Source organism: Onychostoma macrolepis, chromosome 03 (genome assembly GCF_012432095.1).
Source record: "Onychostoma macrolepis isolate SWU-2019 chromosome 03, ASM1243209v1, whole genome shotgun sequence".
Classification (NCBI taxonomy): Eukaryota; Metazoa; Chordata; class Actinopteri; order Cypriniformes; family Cyprinidae; genus Onychostoma; species Onychostoma macrolepis.
This window is the reverse complement of record NC_081157.1, coordinates 19,863,594-19,882,652: the sequence shown is the minus strand read 5'-3', so window position 1 is coordinate 19,882,652 and position 19,059 is coordinate 19,863,594. Positions and strand designations below refer to the sequence as shown.

The 19,059-nt window shown below is 36.6% G+C and overlaps 1 protein-coding gene across 3 annotated transcripts in view; it reads left to right on the top strand.

Moving 5' to 3' along the window:
* Positions 1 to 18,584, top strand: part of LOC131536729 (TOM1-like protein 2) — a 33,301-nt gene extending 14,717 nt beyond the window's left edge. Inside the window, exons 3-16 of one of the 3 annotated variants that reach the window (XM_058769791.1) lie at positions 1,632 to 1,710; positions 2,015 to 2,164; positions 3,624 to 3,758; positions 3,853 to 4,014; positions 5,525 to 5,641; positions 6,121 to 6,254; positions 6,480 to 6,522; positions 7,364 to 7,580; positions 7,706 to 7,823; positions 7,907 to 7,982; positions 9,235 to 9,300; positions 13,212 to 13,271; positions 15,133 to 15,169; positions 15,438 to 18,584. In XM_058769791.1, coding sequence (XP_058625774.1) covers positions 1,632 to 1,710; positions 2,015 to 2,164; positions 3,624 to 3,758; positions 3,853 to 4,014; positions 5,525 to 5,641; positions 6,121 to 6,254; positions 6,480 to 6,522; positions 7,364 to 7,580; positions 7,706 to 7,823; positions 7,907 to 7,982; positions 9,235 to 9,300; positions 13,212 to 13,271; positions 15,133 to 15,169; positions 15,438 to 15,586 — 1,543 coding nt within the window. In that variant the 3' untranslated portion in view covers positions 15,587 to 18,584. The remainder of the gene's footprint in view (positions 1 to 1,631; positions 1,711 to 2,014; positions 2,165 to 3,623; positions 3,759 to 3,852; positions 4,015 to 5,524; positions 5,642 to 6,120; positions 6,255 to 6,479; positions 6,523 to 7,363; positions 7,581 to 7,705; positions 7,824 to 7,906; positions 7,983 to 9,234; positions 9,301 to 13,211; positions 13,272 to 15,132; positions 15,170 to 15,437) is intronic. The other 2 variants (XM_058769792.1, XM_058769793.1) reach the window with 2 other exon arrangements.
* The last annotated feature ends 475 nt before the right edge of the window (positions 18,585 to 19,059 follow it).

Sequence of the window (19,059 nt, the reverse complement as noted above, 5' to 3'; positions counted from 1 at the left end):
ATTATATGAATATAAATATATACATGGGAATACATGTAAATATTTTCAAATATATACTGTATGTGTGTGTATTTATATACACAGTACACACACACACAATGTAAACAAAAACTTTTATTTTGGATGCGATTAATCGTTTGATAGCACTACTTTATTCAGATAGTTCTTCTCCTCTGTATCAGTCTTCGACGCGACAGTCTGGCAGACTCTGCGATTGGGAATTTTGTGTGAAGGCGAAAGATTTTCCCACAAATTGGTCATATAGATTTGCCATGTTAATCTACAGAAATCTCGATTTGAAAAGTGACTTCCGAGTGAGATGTGCATTTATACATTGTTACATTGTTTACAATAGACATTGGACCTGTTTTTTCTTGTGAAATTTGCCAAAATATTGCTAATGTAACTGTAAGTATCTCACTTTAAAAAAAATAAATAAATAAATACAATAAAAGAGAACAGTGGAGTCCACGCCGCAATTAGAAACAATTGACCTATCGGTAAGCCCCTCCCCTCGAACGCAGACTAGCCAATGGCAGTCGAGTATCAGCTGCACGGGGAGCGGAACTCGGACATCTTTAGGTTTCAGCGCCATAGAGAAACACTGGAAGATCCGAAGCTCGCATCGGTTTTATGGGGTTTATGCTTCAAAAATGGAAAAACAATGTGTCTGGGGTACTCGTAACACTGATTCCAGGTATCCTGAGAGGATGGGTGATATAATTTATTTTATTACATTTCCTGAATCCAAACAAAACAGAGCAAAATGTCCCTAAGTATTCACCCCAATACAAATGAAGACAAAAACGTTCATTTTCTGGTTGTCATACACTCATTAAGTTACAGTTTTCATCTGCTCAAGCAGAACGTTAATGTTATCTTGTGCTTTAGCAATGTATCTCTGGCTAAAACTAGCTAACGTTAAAGTTAGTGAGTCCATGCTAACGTACAAACCTAAATAGCGGACTGTTCTCGCGTCTTGTACAGTGTAGGTCAAAAACACATAAACGAAGGTCTACATTTCAGTGCCTCTCCATATTAAACTGGTTAAATGTACATTAATTTAATCATTCCCTGCGATACATGAACAGTGTTGATCCTGCATGTTGTCATCCGCGATCGTGATGACCGACTGTAATATGAGACTTCTCCCGCTTACATTGTGATCTGTAAACCCTCCTTCGAGTTACCCACCGTATTTATTTTTAAATATGTTATAAATCCCTCCATGGAATATTTAATTCCCATTTGGTGGCCTTCTGTGTCCAAAATTGTGCAAAAACATCGTGGGACAAGGTTTTCACACTGTAGCTGTCATTGAAAGACAGTGAGCAACTCTGTTTGTTTGTCCGAGGGAGCAACAGTAACTAAGGGGGGCGGGGCTTACCGATAGGTCAATTGTTAAGAGCATTTTTTCCCAGCCAATGAATGTTAAAAACATTGACAGCCAATCAAAATTATACAAAGTGCTGGCTGTAATGTTGACAGAACATAACTGAAGCTTACGCTTAGAATAAATATAATGTTAATGTCTGTTATGCGTGTGATAATATAGTTATCGTTATAGTTATTCTTGGTGAAAATGGGCCTTTAAGCTGTTGTCAAATCATCTAAACTGTGTGCCTCCACAGGCCTAAAGATGCCATGCGCGCGGTGAGAAAGAGACTCAACGGCAACAGGAACTTCCGTGAAGTGATGCTGGCTCTAACCGTGAGTGACAGTGTGCTGGACATTCTCTCTCTTTCACATAAACCCTTGTGTTCATACTGTCATAAATGAAGGTGGAGGAGCAAAATCTGATGTTTAGTCTGGTGCTTTGCACCGTTAATAGTTAATGACGACTGAGTACTTTGTAACCCCCCTTCAGGCCTGCTGGAGGCTATTTTGACATTTGAAGAAGGTGTTTTGTGAGGATTTGAATGCATTATGCTCCTGTTTTTGTGTGGTCATCTGGGAGCTTCAGCTTGTCTAAATAATCAATAATCTTAGCTGCTTGTATAATTGTCTTTACTAGGTGCTGGAGACTTGCGTGAAAAACTGCGGCCACCGTTTTCACGTCCACGTCGCCAATAGAGATTTCATCGAAGGAGTCCTGGTGAAGATCATCACTCCGAAGACCAACCCTCCTGCTATAGTACAGGACAAAGTGCTGTCACTGATTCAGGTGAACTGAGTGAGGCGAACAGCCCAACCCAGATTACAAACTTCCTCCTGATCTCTTCCTTTGTTTCTGCAATAAAACCACCACTGATGGCCGTTGCTGCATTCTAAGCATTTCCATTCAGATTGGGTGCGGTGCTGTGTGCTTTCAGTGGGGCTGAAAACTAGGTCTGATGGACTTGGTCTGTGAGGCTGCTTGTGATTGCATTAATTCTAGTTGACTGGAAGCCATTACTGTCAAATTGACTCAGTTTAGAGTAGATCGCTGACAGTTTCCTTGATGGTATACACAGTGCATAGCTGCATTCAGTTGTCTCTGATTTTCTCAAATCAAATGGTTACATGGTCTTTCAGCCTCTAAAATTTCACACTGAATTGTCTATTTATTTGATTTAGTTTATTTAATTAATTTTTTATTTACATTAACTACATTTTCGGGCTGACTGAGAACAAATGAATCAAGTCCATCTTTTAAATCCATCTTAACTCTAGCGCTCTCTATTCTAATTCTATTTTATCTATTTGTTGACTTGACACTCTTAACACTTGCACTGTCTATTCATTTTCTAACTGCTTATTTTCAACGGAGACTTGTCATAGCACTTGCATATTATTGCTCATTTGTTGGTTTTGATTGCTTCTGTTGTCATCATTTGTAAGTCGCTTTGGATAAAAATGTCTGCTAAATTACTAAATGTAAATGTGCTCTTTATAACTACCACTATTAGACAACAAGTGTATCCCTAACATCCAGAGCACATTTCCTGCCAAATTTAGCAATTATAAACATTTTCGAACCTAGTGTTTCTCAACCAGGGGCCCAGGGCCCAATAGGAGGCCTCAGCAAACTTCCAAGGGGGTCTTAAAATGATTAAGAACCAAGATTTCCACTGTCTTGAAAAACTGGATATATGAGGAAGCCTAATTTTACATTTCTAGACCTGGAAAAGTTATGTAAATTAATAAAATTATTGTAACTCTATGAAAATATTTAGAATGCATATACGTTTTCCTAGTTATGCCAAGCTCTAAAATACTTTATTGGGTAAAATTTGTGGAAGTAAAAGATATTTTTAAAATATGTATCTAATAAGTCACGTAAAACTGTAAAAGTCATGATGCGTTAAATATTTATGTGAACAGAGGAGGGTTCAAAAAAAAAAAGTTGATCAATAACCTGCTCTAACCTATTCCATCTATTTGGACCTCAGTGATTTCCACTTGTGTACTGTAAATTTATCAAGAATGGCCATTAGCAAGAGTGATTTAACAAAATTCAGTGTGCACATGCATTGAGTTGTGAGTTCATTACCTGCTAAAAACCATGTATTGCTAATGGTTGAAAACTTTACCTGATAATGCCAAATTAGGTGTGAATTAGGAGTCATTTCCTGTGGGATAGCTCTTGTATAGTTCCACTATACATTAACCGATCACTTCTCTGTCTTTGTGTTTCGGCCCAGGCTTGGGCAGATGCATTCAGGAGCAGCCCAGACCTCACTGGAGTCGTGCACATTTACGAGGAGCTGAAGAGGAAAGGAGTTGAGTTCCCCATGGCAGACCTGGATGCTCTGTCACCCATCCACACACCACAGCGGGTGAGAAACACACAACACTCACAGGGTTTAGCAGTGGGTTCTTCAATAAGTTTTCAATTATTTTCGCTTTATCCTTTCATGTGTGTCATTCTAGGGAGTCCCAGAGGTAGATCCAGGCACACACAAGTACAGAGCATCTGCTCAGCCCAGCACAGCATCTCAACCGGGCCCTAAACCTGCAGCTGCTGCAACAGCTGACTTCAACCCCACCCAGGTCCCACCTGTATCGGGACCCATCACAGCAAACCCAGAGCAGGTCACACTCACTTCAGAATAGACTTTGCTGTATTCAGTGCTAAGTTGAAATGTGTTGAAAACCTGTTCCAAAACCAATGAACTGACTTACACTCTGTCCTAACTACACGCAACGCAACAAGATTCCAGTGACAAGCAATTTGGGTGTCTACATCAAACGCAACGCGACAGAATCAATCAAATATCACAGCCAATCAGAATTGTGTGTGGGCGGGCTCTCTCTGGAAGCACACTGCACTCGCAACGAAATGGATAAGTTTATAATCTAATTCATAAATATCAAACCTTTTTAACATCATTAAATGTACATACTGAGTGACTGATACCATCTTTGTCATTGAAAACGCTTGTTGGTTCGTATTGTGTTCGCAGTTTTAACGTACACGTTTGCTTTAATTTATTTTCATGATCTGAGGTAAACTATCTGCAGTATGGCTATAATGTTACGCAAACTCAAATTCAACTCACATTAAACACTTTTAATTTAGAATAAAGCTCATAATCAGTGCCTGAGATTATCACTGTCATATAGTTTGTTGTTCCAGGCGCTACATTGCAGAAATAGAAACCGTTTCTATAATAGAAATTTTGCATGGCTAGTTAGGACAAAAACTCCGATTAACATGAAAAAGCAACCTTTTATTATGTGTCGCAGCGCCACCACGGTGTTATGATGCGAGCACACCAAAAGCAAATTTAATTATTTGCGCGAGTAGATTACATACAAAGACGCGAACAGACACGAATTAGAGCCAGACAATGCGAATGACACGAATTGCGATAGCCACAAACGCACAATATATGCATCAATTGCGTCTTCCGCGCAAGAACTTGAGAGGAAAAATCGCACGACACATTGTCGCGCAAGCCAATCAATGAAGAATTTATGGACACGTCCGTTTTGACAAGTCCAGTTTTTATCAGAAAATTAGGATTTTATTTGTGCGAGTGACACAAAAACACAGCGCAAGTAATCTGAAGCGAGAACGAAAAAACGAATATTCGCTTCACTTTTGGTGTGTACACACACCGTTACAGCTAAGAACAGTTTATTGTGAATAATGCTTTAGAAATAAACTTAATCTGAAACATTTTCCTATCTTCCATGCAAAAGTTTGGGGCATTAAGATTTTTTTTTTTTTTAATTAATACTCTTATTCAGCAAGCATGCAATAAATTGATCAAAAGTGACAGTAAAGACATTTATATATTTTTTAAAATATTTAGTATCAAAGTATCACAGTTTCCACAAAAATATTACGGCATATTTACAGCATTTGACAATAATAAGAAATGTTTCTTGAGCAGCAAATCAGCATATTAAACTGATCTCTGAAGGATCATGTGACTGAAGACTGGAGCAATGATGCTGAAATACAGCTTTGCATCAGGAATAAATTACAATATATTTTACAATATATTCACATAAAAAGCAGTTATTTTAAATTATATAAATATTTCACAATATTACTGTTTTTGCTGATTCTGAAGCGTTTTGTTTATGTGTACAGATCGCAAGGCTGAGAAGTGAGCTGGACATTGTGCGTGGGAATATTAAAGTAATGTCAGAGATGCTGACAGAAATGGTGCCAGGCCAAGAAGACGCCTCTGATCTCGAACTACTCCAGGTCTGAGAGTTTTCCCACTGCGCTCAAATCTTTTGTACAGAGTATATGTGTATAAATGATGCCATATGTTTACCTAGAGTTTACCTAAATCCAATGGATCTGTGGCCTAGCAGCTAGCATAGCTTCTCGGACATATTGAGCTGTGGTGCTCATGATGGTTATATGGGTTCTAATCCAGCATGCAACATCCCATTCTCCTTTCTTCTCACCAAAATTCTCCATGTTCTTAATACTCCCCACTGCAATAAAAGGCCATAGTTAAAAAAAAAAAGTCCAGATATTTTGAATCTAAACATCACCACAAGAGGGTGCAACAATACAGTGTTTTAAAATAGACAAGCACCTCATATACTGCATGCCTATGATTCTGTTCATTATATAGGTTTGTATGTACATTATTATGTCCTTTCTGTACTCGTCTGGGAAAATGTTCCATAATAATGTAGACTGAAGAATAAGAATAACATGTTGTGTGTCAGGAGCTGAACAGGACGTGTCGAGCCATGCAGCACAGGGTAGTGGAACTCATCTCTCGCGTGTCTAACGAAGAGATCACCGAAGAGTTGCTACACATCAACGATGATTTAAACAACATCTTCCTGCGCTTCGAGAGGTGAGAAGTGGTGTCCGTCACAAAAAGTTTCCCTTGTCAGCTTTTATCTGACAGCTCTGAGGAAGCTCAGACTTCACGTCTCCGCACTCAGCTCAGGCTTCCCTTTGATTTTCCTTCCTTTGCTTTAGAGAAGAGCGCACAGGGTCTGAAAACACATTAACATTTCTTTCATCTCCATTGTGACGAGTGTTTTTGATATTTCACCGGCGCTCTGTGTTCTAACAGGTATGAGAGATACAGAGTAGGCAGAGCTGCACAAAACAACGGGGTGAGTTTGATGCTGCAGTACTGCCTTCTTAACACACAAAATACTGTCTGTATTCAGTGTTGTTGAGTATTTTGTTGTTTCTTGTATGGTACATACATGCCCTATGATAATATTTGTCTGTTGAGTGCATGCTCATGTTTTTTTATTTTTTTATTTATTGTTTGCATGATGCTTAGCTGAGAGAGGCAAGTATGATGCATCATTGTTATGTAGATGTGAGTGAAGTGGAGTGGTAAACCATGGCTGAGTGTAATGCATTGCTTATTAAAAGAGATTTAGACCCTAGAAAGAAAACCATTTTTTCTTATTGTCTTCATTATTTGTCCTGTCCTATACAGATGTTATATGTCTTGTTTCTCTATGTCTTGTTATATGTCTTATCTTTCTTTTTTTTTCATTTCTGAATTAAAGGGATAGTTCACCCAAAAATGAAAATTCTGTCATCATTTACTCACCCTCAAGTAGTTCCAAACCTGTATGAATTTCTTTGTTCTGCCGAACACGAAGGAAGATATTTTTAAGAAAGTTTGTAACCAGGCTGTTTTGGGGCACCATTGACTTCCATAGTAGGAAAAAAAATACCATGGAAGTCAATGGTGCCCCAGAACTGCTCTGTTTCCCACATTCTTCAGAATATCTTCCTTTGTGTTCAGCAGAACAAAGACATTCATACAGGTTTGGAACTACTTGAGGGTGAGTAAATGATGACAGAATTTTCATTTTTGGGTGAACTATCCCTTTAAGCTGTATTAAAATATTATTAGAATGCCACTATATAACAGGTGAAGTAGTAGTTGTTTTCACTCTTATTGATAACTAAGTGTGTGTTGTGAATGCACAGGTCCTGAATGAGGCTTCAGAGGAGGATAATCTAATAGATTTGGGCCCTGCTTCTCCAGCAGTGGTCACTCCTCGGGTCAGCACTACACCCACTCGTACACCCACATCCACCCCGCAGCCTCCTACTCCTGCTGCTGCTCCTCCTGCTGCTGCTCCTCCTGCTGCTGCTCCTCCTGCTGCTGTTGCTGCATCTCTCTCCACACAGCTGGCAGGACTTGGTGAGGGTCTCACGTGCACATCTTAATTAGGATGACAATCTAGACTAAATACAGCCAATAAACCTTAAAATCAGTTCATTTAAAACCATATTCATAAACAAAAGTTTATGATTTACTCCCGGTAGATGTGGGTGCAGACAGCGTCAGCGGCACTCTCAGCTCTCTAACCGCTCACAACCCTCAGGACGACTTTGACATGTTCGCCCACACCAGGTCCAGCTCTCTGGCTGACCAGCGCAAAAAGTGAGTGCCATTTCCACACCACTATAGTCAAACCACATAAAAAAACAACAACTCTATAAACTATTTTCTCTGCTTATTTCCAGCGTTAAATACGAGGAACCTCAGGCTCTGGTGGGCCTGGCGTCTGCTTTAGACATCAGACAGCAAAATGCGACTGGGGTAAGTTTCCTACTGCATGTGCAGTCATGAAGGGTTTGGATTTTGTGTGATGCTAATGGCTCACGAGACTCTCTGATCACTGCATGTTATTACTTAGACCTCACTGTTTCTCAGAAGATGGGGACTCGCACTAGTTTTGAATGGCAAATTTAACACATTTCTAGTCTTCTGCCTTTGCATGTCATTCGTAGTCACTTTTGGCATAAAAATGCTCCTGTTCTTGCTGACTCATGTATTGGCAGGTCTTTGTGTCAAAACACAAAATTGCATATTCACAATTAGCCTTCAACATGCCACAGCTTGTCAATGCCCAATTTGGACTGGATGCTGCCAGAGCAGTTTAGGTTTGGTTTGGCTAAAAGAATATTAGTTGCTGCCTTCATAAGACCATATTGGGATGTGCGATTGTATTCCTTACAAAATACCTCTGCAATAATTGTAGCTAGAAGTAAAATGTGATGTTCGGTATTAGCCACCATTAAGCTTAATGCCAAAAAAGTTGTTCTAAGTTTCTACAAAGCTGTCACTGGGGTGATACCACAAGCTAAAAGGTACTTTATACTGCATTTGCCCCTAAATGGCACATATTAGAACTTTTATGAAAGGGCATCCCCCCAGTGACAGCGTTATACCTTTTTTTCTGAGAGTGAACCACTGTTTAAGGGTCAGTGAGAAATAAGAGTGTCCACAATAAAGAAAAGGAAAATCTTTTGTATTTTATATCATTTTATATTTATTTATGAATAAATGAATAGATATGGGCACAAAAGGAGCACCTGCTCATTGACCCTTAAATGAGATTCCTTGTTATTCTATTAGTGCTGTTTGCTAAGGCAGTTTAAAAGGCAGCTAACTCAGTTTTTAACTTTAACACAAAAACATGTATTTGAATAAACTTAATATAAATAATTGTTATGAAATCTTCAAGAGTGATATTAGGAAACCGTTATAGACTGATTGTATCTATGGTACCAGACATACATGTGTTGAAATCGGCCAAGGTTACATAACGGACGTGGTTTAGAGGTGCAGTTCATAGCAATCAGCCCATGGGTCAAAGTTTACACCTCTTTTTCCCCCTCTTTGTTTGTTTGTTTGTTTTTCCACTCCATCTACCTTAGTTCATTGACTCAAAGTTACTTTCTCTTGCCTTAAATGACACCCGCTTCTCCTGAAGATGGAGGTGTATTTGTTTGTGGTGGGTGCTTTGTTGTTCTTCACATCTGTAAGGTGTTTTCTGTTGTTGATTTAGCCGAATGTAAAAGGTCCTAACGCTGAGTTGGAGCCCATAGACAGCTGGCTCATTACCCAAGGAATGGTGAGGATTTCACCAGAACCACTGTCCCCTCCGTGTCCACCCACGTCAGTCCACTCAGCCCTGACCTCGATCTCCATCCCTTACCTCCCACCACCACTAAAACACACCCACAGTAAAAGGGAGAGGCGCTCTCTCACAGCCTGCTGCGACGATCCTGATTTGATATGCGGAGGAGCCGCTCGCATCTGTTAAGAGACCAGCCAAACATGAAAAATCTGGCTTTATTTACTCGCCCTCATGTTGTTCCAAAGTTCTGGTCTGTTATTTTTCCAAGAAAACAGCTCTTACATGAGAGTTTATAATGACCACAGCTGTCAAACTCCACAGAAGCACTATAAAGGAATGTAGTGCAACAGTCAGGTTAAATAAGTAAAAACTACACTCATTTTCTCTGTAGGAAAATAGATTTTTAACTAATGAACTTTTAAATGAAAACTTCACCCAGAAATGAAAATGCATTTACCCTCAAGCCATCCAAGATGTAGATGAGTTTGTTTCTTCATCAGAACAGATTTGCAGAAATTTAGCATTATATCACATGCTCACCAGTGCTCACTGGTGCAACCAGCTTCAACCAGATTTTTTTGTTTGCTCAATTTATTTTTGTGGGAGATTCTCAAATTTTTGTTGTATAAACTTAAAACTACAAGTTGAGAAAACTCAAAAATCTGCTGAATCTGGTTGCCTTAAAATTTTAAGTTGGCTCAACTTTCTTTTTTTTTTTTACAGTGTGGATCCTCTGCAGTGAATGGGTGCCGTCAGAATCAGAGTCCAAACAACTGACAAAAACATCACAATAATCCCACAAGTAATTCACACCACTCCAGTCTTAACAATTAACATCATATGAATGGAAAAACTTGTGTTTGTAAGAAACAAATCCATTATTAAGACAACGTCAAACTATTGTCTTTGGCAAAAATACGAGTCGTCCATGATATTGCTTTCTCCAGTGAAAAAGTTGTCCTGTCTAAATCAGGAATATCAGAAATATGCACAGATGAAGCACCGTTTACAAGCAAAAACCGTTCTAAACGAATATAAATTTTGATGTGAGAGGACAACAGGGCACTTTTTCACTGGAGAAATTGTTTGGATTATGGAAGCGAGGGTTTACAGTTAAAATGCCTTAAAGGTGCTGTATGTAGGATTTTGACTCTACTAAAGCATACAAATGCCATAATATGTTTGCAGATATTTAAGAAACATGCTAAGTTAACATACTTGTTTATCTGAAAAACAATGCTACAGTCAGTTATTCTCCTTTGAAAATGTGTATTCCGGCCCGGAATGTCTGTGTTTGTTATGGTTTGTGAAACCCGCCCACTGCCAGTTTACCCAATTGTATTTCGGCACCGCGGGTTGCCAGTTGGTGGAAAACACAGCGTATTTAATTTCATTCATCGTCATGTGCGCTTGTTCCTGTTGGTGTCGTTAATCTGGCAATCTGCGTGTGCGTCAAGTCTGAGGAGGAGGGGCCGGGTGAAAAAAACAGTCTCCAATATTTTGAATTTGGACTGCAATACCTAGTTCAACCGCTAGGTGTCAATCCTACATACAGCACCTTTAATGATGGATTTGTTTTTTTACAAACATGCAGCTTTTCTGTTCACAAGATGATAATTGATGAACTGGAGTGGTGTGGATTACTTGTGAATTAATTGTGAAGTTTTTATCAGCCATTTGGACTCTGACGGCACCCATTCACTGCAGAGGATTCATTGGTGAACAAGTCTTGCTTTTTATTTTTCATTGTATGGAAAAAGCAGCCTTTTTTTCCTCAACATCTCTGATCTAATAACTCTTGAGAGGCTCTAGGGCCATTTCTGGGCTTTTATCTTTGCTCTGTCCCTTTTACTGTGAATTTCTTCATCACCTCATTTTCATTGATCATCACAGGTAGGAAACTCCTACTTTTTTCAGGGTAAAAGCAGTAGATTTCATCTTATCTATTTCATACACTAACTAGACCCTGGACTTTAACATGAATTAACACAGTTATAACCGGCCCTCGGCTCATGGAAGGTTCTGGATCCTGTGTTCAGTATACTCCAAACTCAGGGTTTCAAAAGACGTTCACACTGATAGAGATTCGCAGTAAGAAAGTTCCCTGAAGTTATTCGTTTTTAGTGAGAGCTGCTGATTCCAGGTAACATGAGCAACAGTGACTGTTGACGATGCAGTGTGGACGTGTCTAGTGGTGCAACAAAGTTGAACTTTATGCAGATGAGCTGCAACACCAATAGGAAATTAAGATCTGTCTCCCACAGGAGAATGTTAGTTTTAGTGTTCAGCCCATCAGTAACATTACAGCACCCAACAGTATGATGAACACCAAAATTGCACTACCGTCCAAAAGTTTGGCGTTTGTAGGAATTTTTAATGCTTTCTTTCGCTCACACAGGCTGCCTTTATTTGATCAAAAATTGCAGTTTTCTATTTGAATGTATATATTAAAATGTAATTTATTCCTGTGACTCAAAGCTGAATTTTCAGCATTATTACTCCAGTCTTCAGTGTCACATGATTCTTCAGAAATCAGTCTGATAAACTGATTTGGTTCTCAAGAAACATTTCTGAATATCAATGTTGAAAATAGTTTTTTTTTAGAATTCTTTGATGAATAGAAAGTTTAAAAGAACATCCTTTATTTGAAATAGAAATGTTGTGTAACATTATAAATATCTGATCAATTCAATGCATCTTTGCTGAATAAAAGTATATAATAAATAAATAAATCTTACTGACCCGAAACTTCTGAATGGTAGTGTAAATAAAATCGCTGTCAGTGTGAATTATGCTGTCCAGTAGTTTGGTTCTTCATATGTTAAACTGGACAGCTGTGTGGTCAGAGCCTTTCCATTTACATGATCTCCACCATCACTACTATTGACAATAACATAGAAAAACTCCTCTCCTCACCTCTCACATTTGTAGTTTAGCAGATTTAACTTAACCAAAATAACCAAAAATATAACCTGGGACGAAATAAATATGAATGAATGCATATTTTTTATTCTTATATTATATTATATTTAGTGCTGTCAAATCGCATTCCAAAAATAAAAGTTTTTGTTTACATAATACATGTGTGTGTGCTGTGTATATTTATTATGTATATATAAATACAAACACATGCATGCATATATTTAAGAAAAATATTGTATGTTTATATATTAAATATATTTTTATATAATACATAAAATACAAATGTATATACATGTAAATATTTTCAAAATATGTACTGTATGTGTGTGTGTTTATATACACATAATAAATAAACACAGTACAGCTGAATAAATCATTATTTTTGTCCAAACGTTGGACTGGTAGTGTTTAAAAACTTTTATTTTGAATCTTGATCTTAACAAATAGAAGAAATGACACTGCAAACTTCTTGTGGCAGTTATATTTGATTTTAAAAATAAATAAAAACAATGTAATGCACAAACAAGTACAAACAATTCTGTCCCATCCAGCAGAAATACATGGAGAAATGTTCACTGTAGGGGGAGCTCTTGTGCCGTTGTTCTCATGTTGCTGTCGAGCTCTGATTATGGAGCTTCTCTCACAGAATCTCTTTCACCATAATCCTATTCTTAATGATAAACGCTTCTCTATTCATTCAGAAGCTTTACATTGCATCTCTCCTTCAGTGTCTTTTCATTGTTCACTGTCACAGCATGTGAAACAGTGTTGCTCCAGCTCTATGTGCAAGCCGTGTGTGTGTGAGAGAGTGTGTGGCGTGTGTGTTTTGGCTCGGTTTGACGTTGATTGCATTTTTCTGTTGTTGTTATTTTCCTCTCAGACCTTCTGGTGATTTTATTGTTTGTGTTTTTGTTTGTCGGGGGTGTTTTTTGTTCTTTCGTGGCTTTGGGGGTCTTTGGTTTGTCCATGGCTTTGCTCCATAGATCCCCGTATCGCAGTCCTCTGTCATGGATGACATTGAGGAGTGGCTCTGTGCTGATGTGGTGAGACTTCTTTACCTTGATTTCATTCTCTATGTTTTTGTTTCCATGTTAACATTACGTCGTCTTACTCGCTTTCATTTAACCAAGTCTGTTTGGTTCTATTTTCTGAAATTTTTTTTTTTCTCCACCTCAGTAGTATACTAATCATTCATTTCCACCAATCACGTTGTCAGCCCACCATATGCCACTCATTCACATGATACTAATGAACATTAACTAGGGATAATTTATTAGCAATTTAAGATGTCCGTAAAGCTCCAGCCTGTGGTGTTGGAGGAACATGTTCAGATGCACAGAAGAGTGATGTTGTTGAATGTTGCAGTTCACTGGTGCCGGATGCTTTCTCTCATCTGTTGTTATACGTCCTCTTACGGAGTTGTGTTTGTACCGGTATTCAAATAACTGTGTAGTTTGTTGAAGTCAATAAATGTGATGTGATGTGATATATGTCCATTGAACAGTGTTGGGGAAGTTACTTTGACGCAAACTACAGGGATTCAGAATTTCCGAAAAGTTGTTATGATATAAAACTGAGAGATGATTGTTTTTAAATAGCCAATACTTATTTAGTCATAAGACCTTGGACCTAAACAGAATTGCATAGAATTTTAAACAAACTCCAAATTCATACAAATTTACCAAATTTTCAAAAACAGAAGAATGTGAGCATTTGCTGACAAAGCTGATCCAAACATGTCCAATAAGTTGCCCTTGTTTTTGAAAAAGTAGTTAGAAAGACTACAAGTTACAATTACATTGAAGCTATTTAAGTGTATGTGTCTTTTAGGTAATTGTCAGATAAAATATAGCATTAAAAAAAAAAAAAACACTTTAGTTTTTTTTTACCGTTCAAAGAGTTTGAATTCATTAAGATTTTTATTTATTTATTTTGTATGAAATACTTTTATTCAGCAAGGACATATTAACTTGATCAAAACTGACAGTAAACACATTTATAATGTTACAAAACATTTCTATTTGAAATAAATGCACTTCATTAAAGAAAAAATCAATGATTTCCACAAAAATATGAAGCAGCACAACTGATTTGAACATTGATAATAATAAGAAATGTTTCTTGAGCAGCAAATCGGCATATTAGAGTGATTTCTGAAGATCATGTGACACTGAAGACTGGAGCAATGATGCTGAAAATTCAGCTTTGCATCACAGGAATAAATTATATTTTAAAATACATTAAAATAGAAAACAGTTATTTTAAATTGCAATAATATTTTGCAATATTACTGATTTTACTGTTTTTTTTGTTTGTTTGTTTTTTTTACCAAATAAATTCACCCTTGTTAAGCATAAGAGACTTTCATAAATAATAAATATCTTACCAAGCCCAAATTTTGAACAGTAGTGTAAATTTACATACAGCTGATCTGTGGCAAATCTAAAGAGTAGAAATAAAAAATAAAAAAAACATTGAACTGGTCCTCATTGAAGACAGAACCGACTGATATACTGAAATAAAATAATTTCTCAAAACTACATCTAACACGAGTGAATGTGTTTGGTCACGCTACACTTAGTTGTATTTGTTGGATGTTACCAGAAAAGCTAGACTATTTTAAAAACAACTTAACTATAGTCACACTTAGTAAAGTTAGAGTCATCACTTTCAGCCAGTTTCTCCCCAACACTGATCTATCGTCATAAATATTAAGGAAAATGCATACATACATGTGTACCTTTGTTTATAAAAACATCACGCTGTAAAGTGGTTTTCCAGCCACTTCTTGAATGGTAGGTACTCGTTCATTCTGTGTTTATATGGCACAATGTGGCGTATAAGTAAGGAAACTGACTGGTCTGAAGAGTTAATAATTTTTATTCTCTTTACTTTCTTAAACAGAAGGGTGAAGAGGCCGAGGAAGGAGTCACGAGTGAAGGTACAGTGTGAGAGCTTAAAATTTGGATTTACCTGTATAAGGGTACATTACGGAAATATTAAAATACTATTTCAAATTTGCATTACCTATATAAAGCCTGCTGTATCATATTTGATATGCAAAATTTCTAAGGACTCTAAGTTCACATTCATCTAAAGGTTTAACAAACAGCTCTATTTGGAACGAATAGATTTTTTGGACAATTATTTCATGGCAGGCTTTTAACTCATGAATGCAGTTGACAGTTGTTCTCCTGATGTCTCTTTAGAGTTCGACAAGTTCTTAGAGGAGCGGGCCAAAGTCGCAGACCAGGCTTCACCGCTGGCCCCCGGCGGAGAGCCCAGACCTCCAGTGAGCGCGTCTAGCAGCAACCGCAGGAGGACACAGCAGACGGAGGACAATCTCTTTGCCTTGTAGAACAGTGACGGGACAGATGCTCTCGCTGGTGACCGCAACCACAGCACTCCACCTGCTCCTTTACAAACCTACTGATGTTATATGGCAGCAAGACCCCTGTCTAATATCCCCGGCTGATAGAGCACTGTGAGAATCCAGCTTCGTAACCGCAGACTTTGAGCTGAACGGCGCAGTCAAGCACACATGTAGCCAAAATGATTCTCTTTAGAGAGCTCGCTTCTTTCATTCTTGTCAAATAATAGTCGAATAGAGCTGATTGGTTTTGTATTTATCATTCATTAATGAACTAACGCTCTTGAAAGTTTGTCATTCCATGAGGTGAGGTATTCATGTGGGTCAGTTCTTCTGAGTCAGCTATGGATTGTGACTCAATCTGTCTCTGTGGTAAATAGAGCAGGAAAATATTAGATCTTAATCAGGCGTAGGAGCGCAGAGACAGTGGGCCGTCGCTCATGATTGGCTGTCATGTTTATGAGGCTCTGGTGAAGAAAAGTGGCTATATTCTCGTAATCATCATGTGCGGATTACCAAAGACAGAAGAATAAACGTGTTTCCCATCGATAAAATATGTTGACTCTTTCCAAAGAGTTGAGGTTTACTGAGCCATTGTGGTTTTACGGTTTTAAAGGCACTGTTTGAGGGCATTTTAAAGCGTAGATCAGATGTCTGCATATGCAATTTATTGATCCAAAAATACGAAACATTTGCTTTGAAAAAATGTATCCTAATTTTGGTTATGATGTAGGATTTACTGGAACAGGCTCATTTAAAAACAAATGTCATATTTCATCCCAAAATCAAAAGAAATATTTTGATTTCTGCAACACTGTTTTCAACATTGATAATAATAATAATAATAATAATAAATATTTTCAGCCGTTTTCAAAACTGTGTTCAACATTGCCAATAATAATAATAATATTAATAAATATTTTCAACTGTTTTCAAAACAGTTTTCAACATTAATAATAATAATAATAATAATAATAAATAGTTTCAACCGTTTTCAAAACTGTTTTCAACATTAATAATAATAATAATAAATATTTTCAGCCATTTTCAAAACTGTTTTCAACATTGACAACAATAATAATAATAAATATTTTTATTTTAATAAATGTTTTTTATATTTAAAAAAATATTTATTATTATCATCAATGTTGAAAACTGTTTTGTAGAAACTGTGGTTATTATTATTATTTTTTTATTTCTTGAGCAGCAAATCAGCATAATTTCTGAAGAAATTAATTACATTTTGAAATATAATTCAAATAGAAAGTACTGTTTTATTGTATTTTTGATCAAATAAATGTGGACTTTTGAGTGTAAGAGAGACCTCTATCAAAAACATTAAAAATAATTTAAAAAATGAATCAAACCCCAAAGTCATACTGTTAAAAATGTTTATACCACCAGAATATTTACACTTTTCAGAGCAATTAACCCACAAAAAATTATTTATAATTTACTCGTAATTAACTTCTAGCTTACCTACAGACTCTATATATTTAAAATTTGGCTTCATTTGCATGATACAATATATCATTTCTGAAATTTCTTTTGTTTTTGGGGTATATGAAATATGACATACATTTCTTCATAAAATTTGCCCCCTTACTGCATCTTTATGTCAGATTCCTACTTAAGGATTGATTTCAGTCAGCAAAAGTGAATTTAGGAAATGAATGGATATTTTGCTTTGTCCTAATTCTTGCTAGACCTAACCAAGAATTATATTAGCCTAATGGCGTTTGTAAAATATGTATCCATACGTATTCAAAAATGTGTATATACAATAGAAAATTGTTGTATAGTACTTAAAGTTTGTATTAACTTTGGTGTAAAAAATATAAATGTTTAATTGCGTCCCCCTTTTTTGTTTTGTCATGAAAGATTTTATGCCATGTGATTTCAGGGCTTTGCAGGATCGCCAGTGGTTTTCATTCCAGTCCGTTTACAGTCACTAGCAGCTCTTCATTTGAAATGTTGCACTGCTATCTTCCCAACAACATGAGGAAGATCTTCACTTCAGTCTTATATGAATATCAAGTAACTGCAGCTAGATCAAGCATGATGCATTTTAAACTCGACAACCTCAATAGTTAAGCGTCTAATGATGGGAAGGGCTTAAATTTCGTTGCCAGTTATACTAACAAACCTCCATCACTCCCCCTAAATCAGCAGTTAAACGTGTAAAACACTGGAGGGCCGTATGCTTTACTTGAAATTAAGGCACAAGTCACTGTGGTTATGATCGAAATGAAATTGCAGCATGTTCAGAAATCAATAATGGCCTGATTTCTTAGCCAAGGCTGTTTGAAAGATAGCTATTTGTTATGCCATAATGTAATAACAAACAGATTACTGTTAATCTTAAAAAACTGCAATATCTATTTTTGTTTGCCTTCTAATTACTCGTAAGAAGGAAAGTGTATTACCTGTTAGTAATATCTGGCTTGTTCTAAAGAGCTCTGCTTTCATCCGGTGGCAGTCATTATTTGGATTAACTGCTTTAATGAATGTTGCCATGTGATATTAAAAGTCTTAACGATTTTGATTATTTATCTCATAATGTCTTAAATGTGTTTTAGAATAATGAAATGTAATAAATTTTCCTATTGTCAGATTGTTTAATCAAACTATTTTATTAAAGTGATTAATTTGCTTAATGCAAACATTTTCCTGTGTGATTCATTTTAACAAGCTCAAAAAGTATTCTGTTATATCTAGTTTTTATAAGGTTAGCTTTTTTGTCTTTCTTTTTTTTAATTTCTCAACTCATTGTATTCAATCTTTACCATGTGTGCAAACTTTTTGTCTTCGAGTTTTGTCTAAAACTTCATTGGATGCTTTTTATGTGATCAAACTACATTTTTAAAGTACTGAGTGGGGATGCAGTTGCCAGATTAAGTTGTGAAAATTAAATTTATGACTTTATTATTTTATTGTGATGCATAACTACATTTTAAAACATTAATTAAAGAGTTTTAAATCTCTATCCAGTTTTCTATTTTTATTCCACCGCTCTTTCCACCTTATTTTTCAACGTGGAAGTAAGCTATTTTCTGTGAAAGCACGAGACATCTGAATTATTAAACGGTAGAAGCATTTGCGCTACAAACTAGTGTGTTTATGATTACGATGGTAAATTAAAACAATATGATAAGAAATACCAGTTTGCAATGTCAGTCAGAATAACGGACTATTTTTGTACAGCTACCGGAGGTCTCGCGCACAATTTACAAATTACAAAAGTCCCTTTATATAGTCTTTGATAAAACAGAACATTACAAGTGTAATAGAGTATGCTTAAATAAGCACAAATGAAAATTGCACATTGTCTACAGCAGTTATATCGCTGATGAAAAACGCAATGCAATATTTATAATGATATTGTATGGTTGATGCAATCAGGGTGTTTATGTTCATTTAGAATAATTATAATAAAACATATTAACATAATAGCAGCGTTA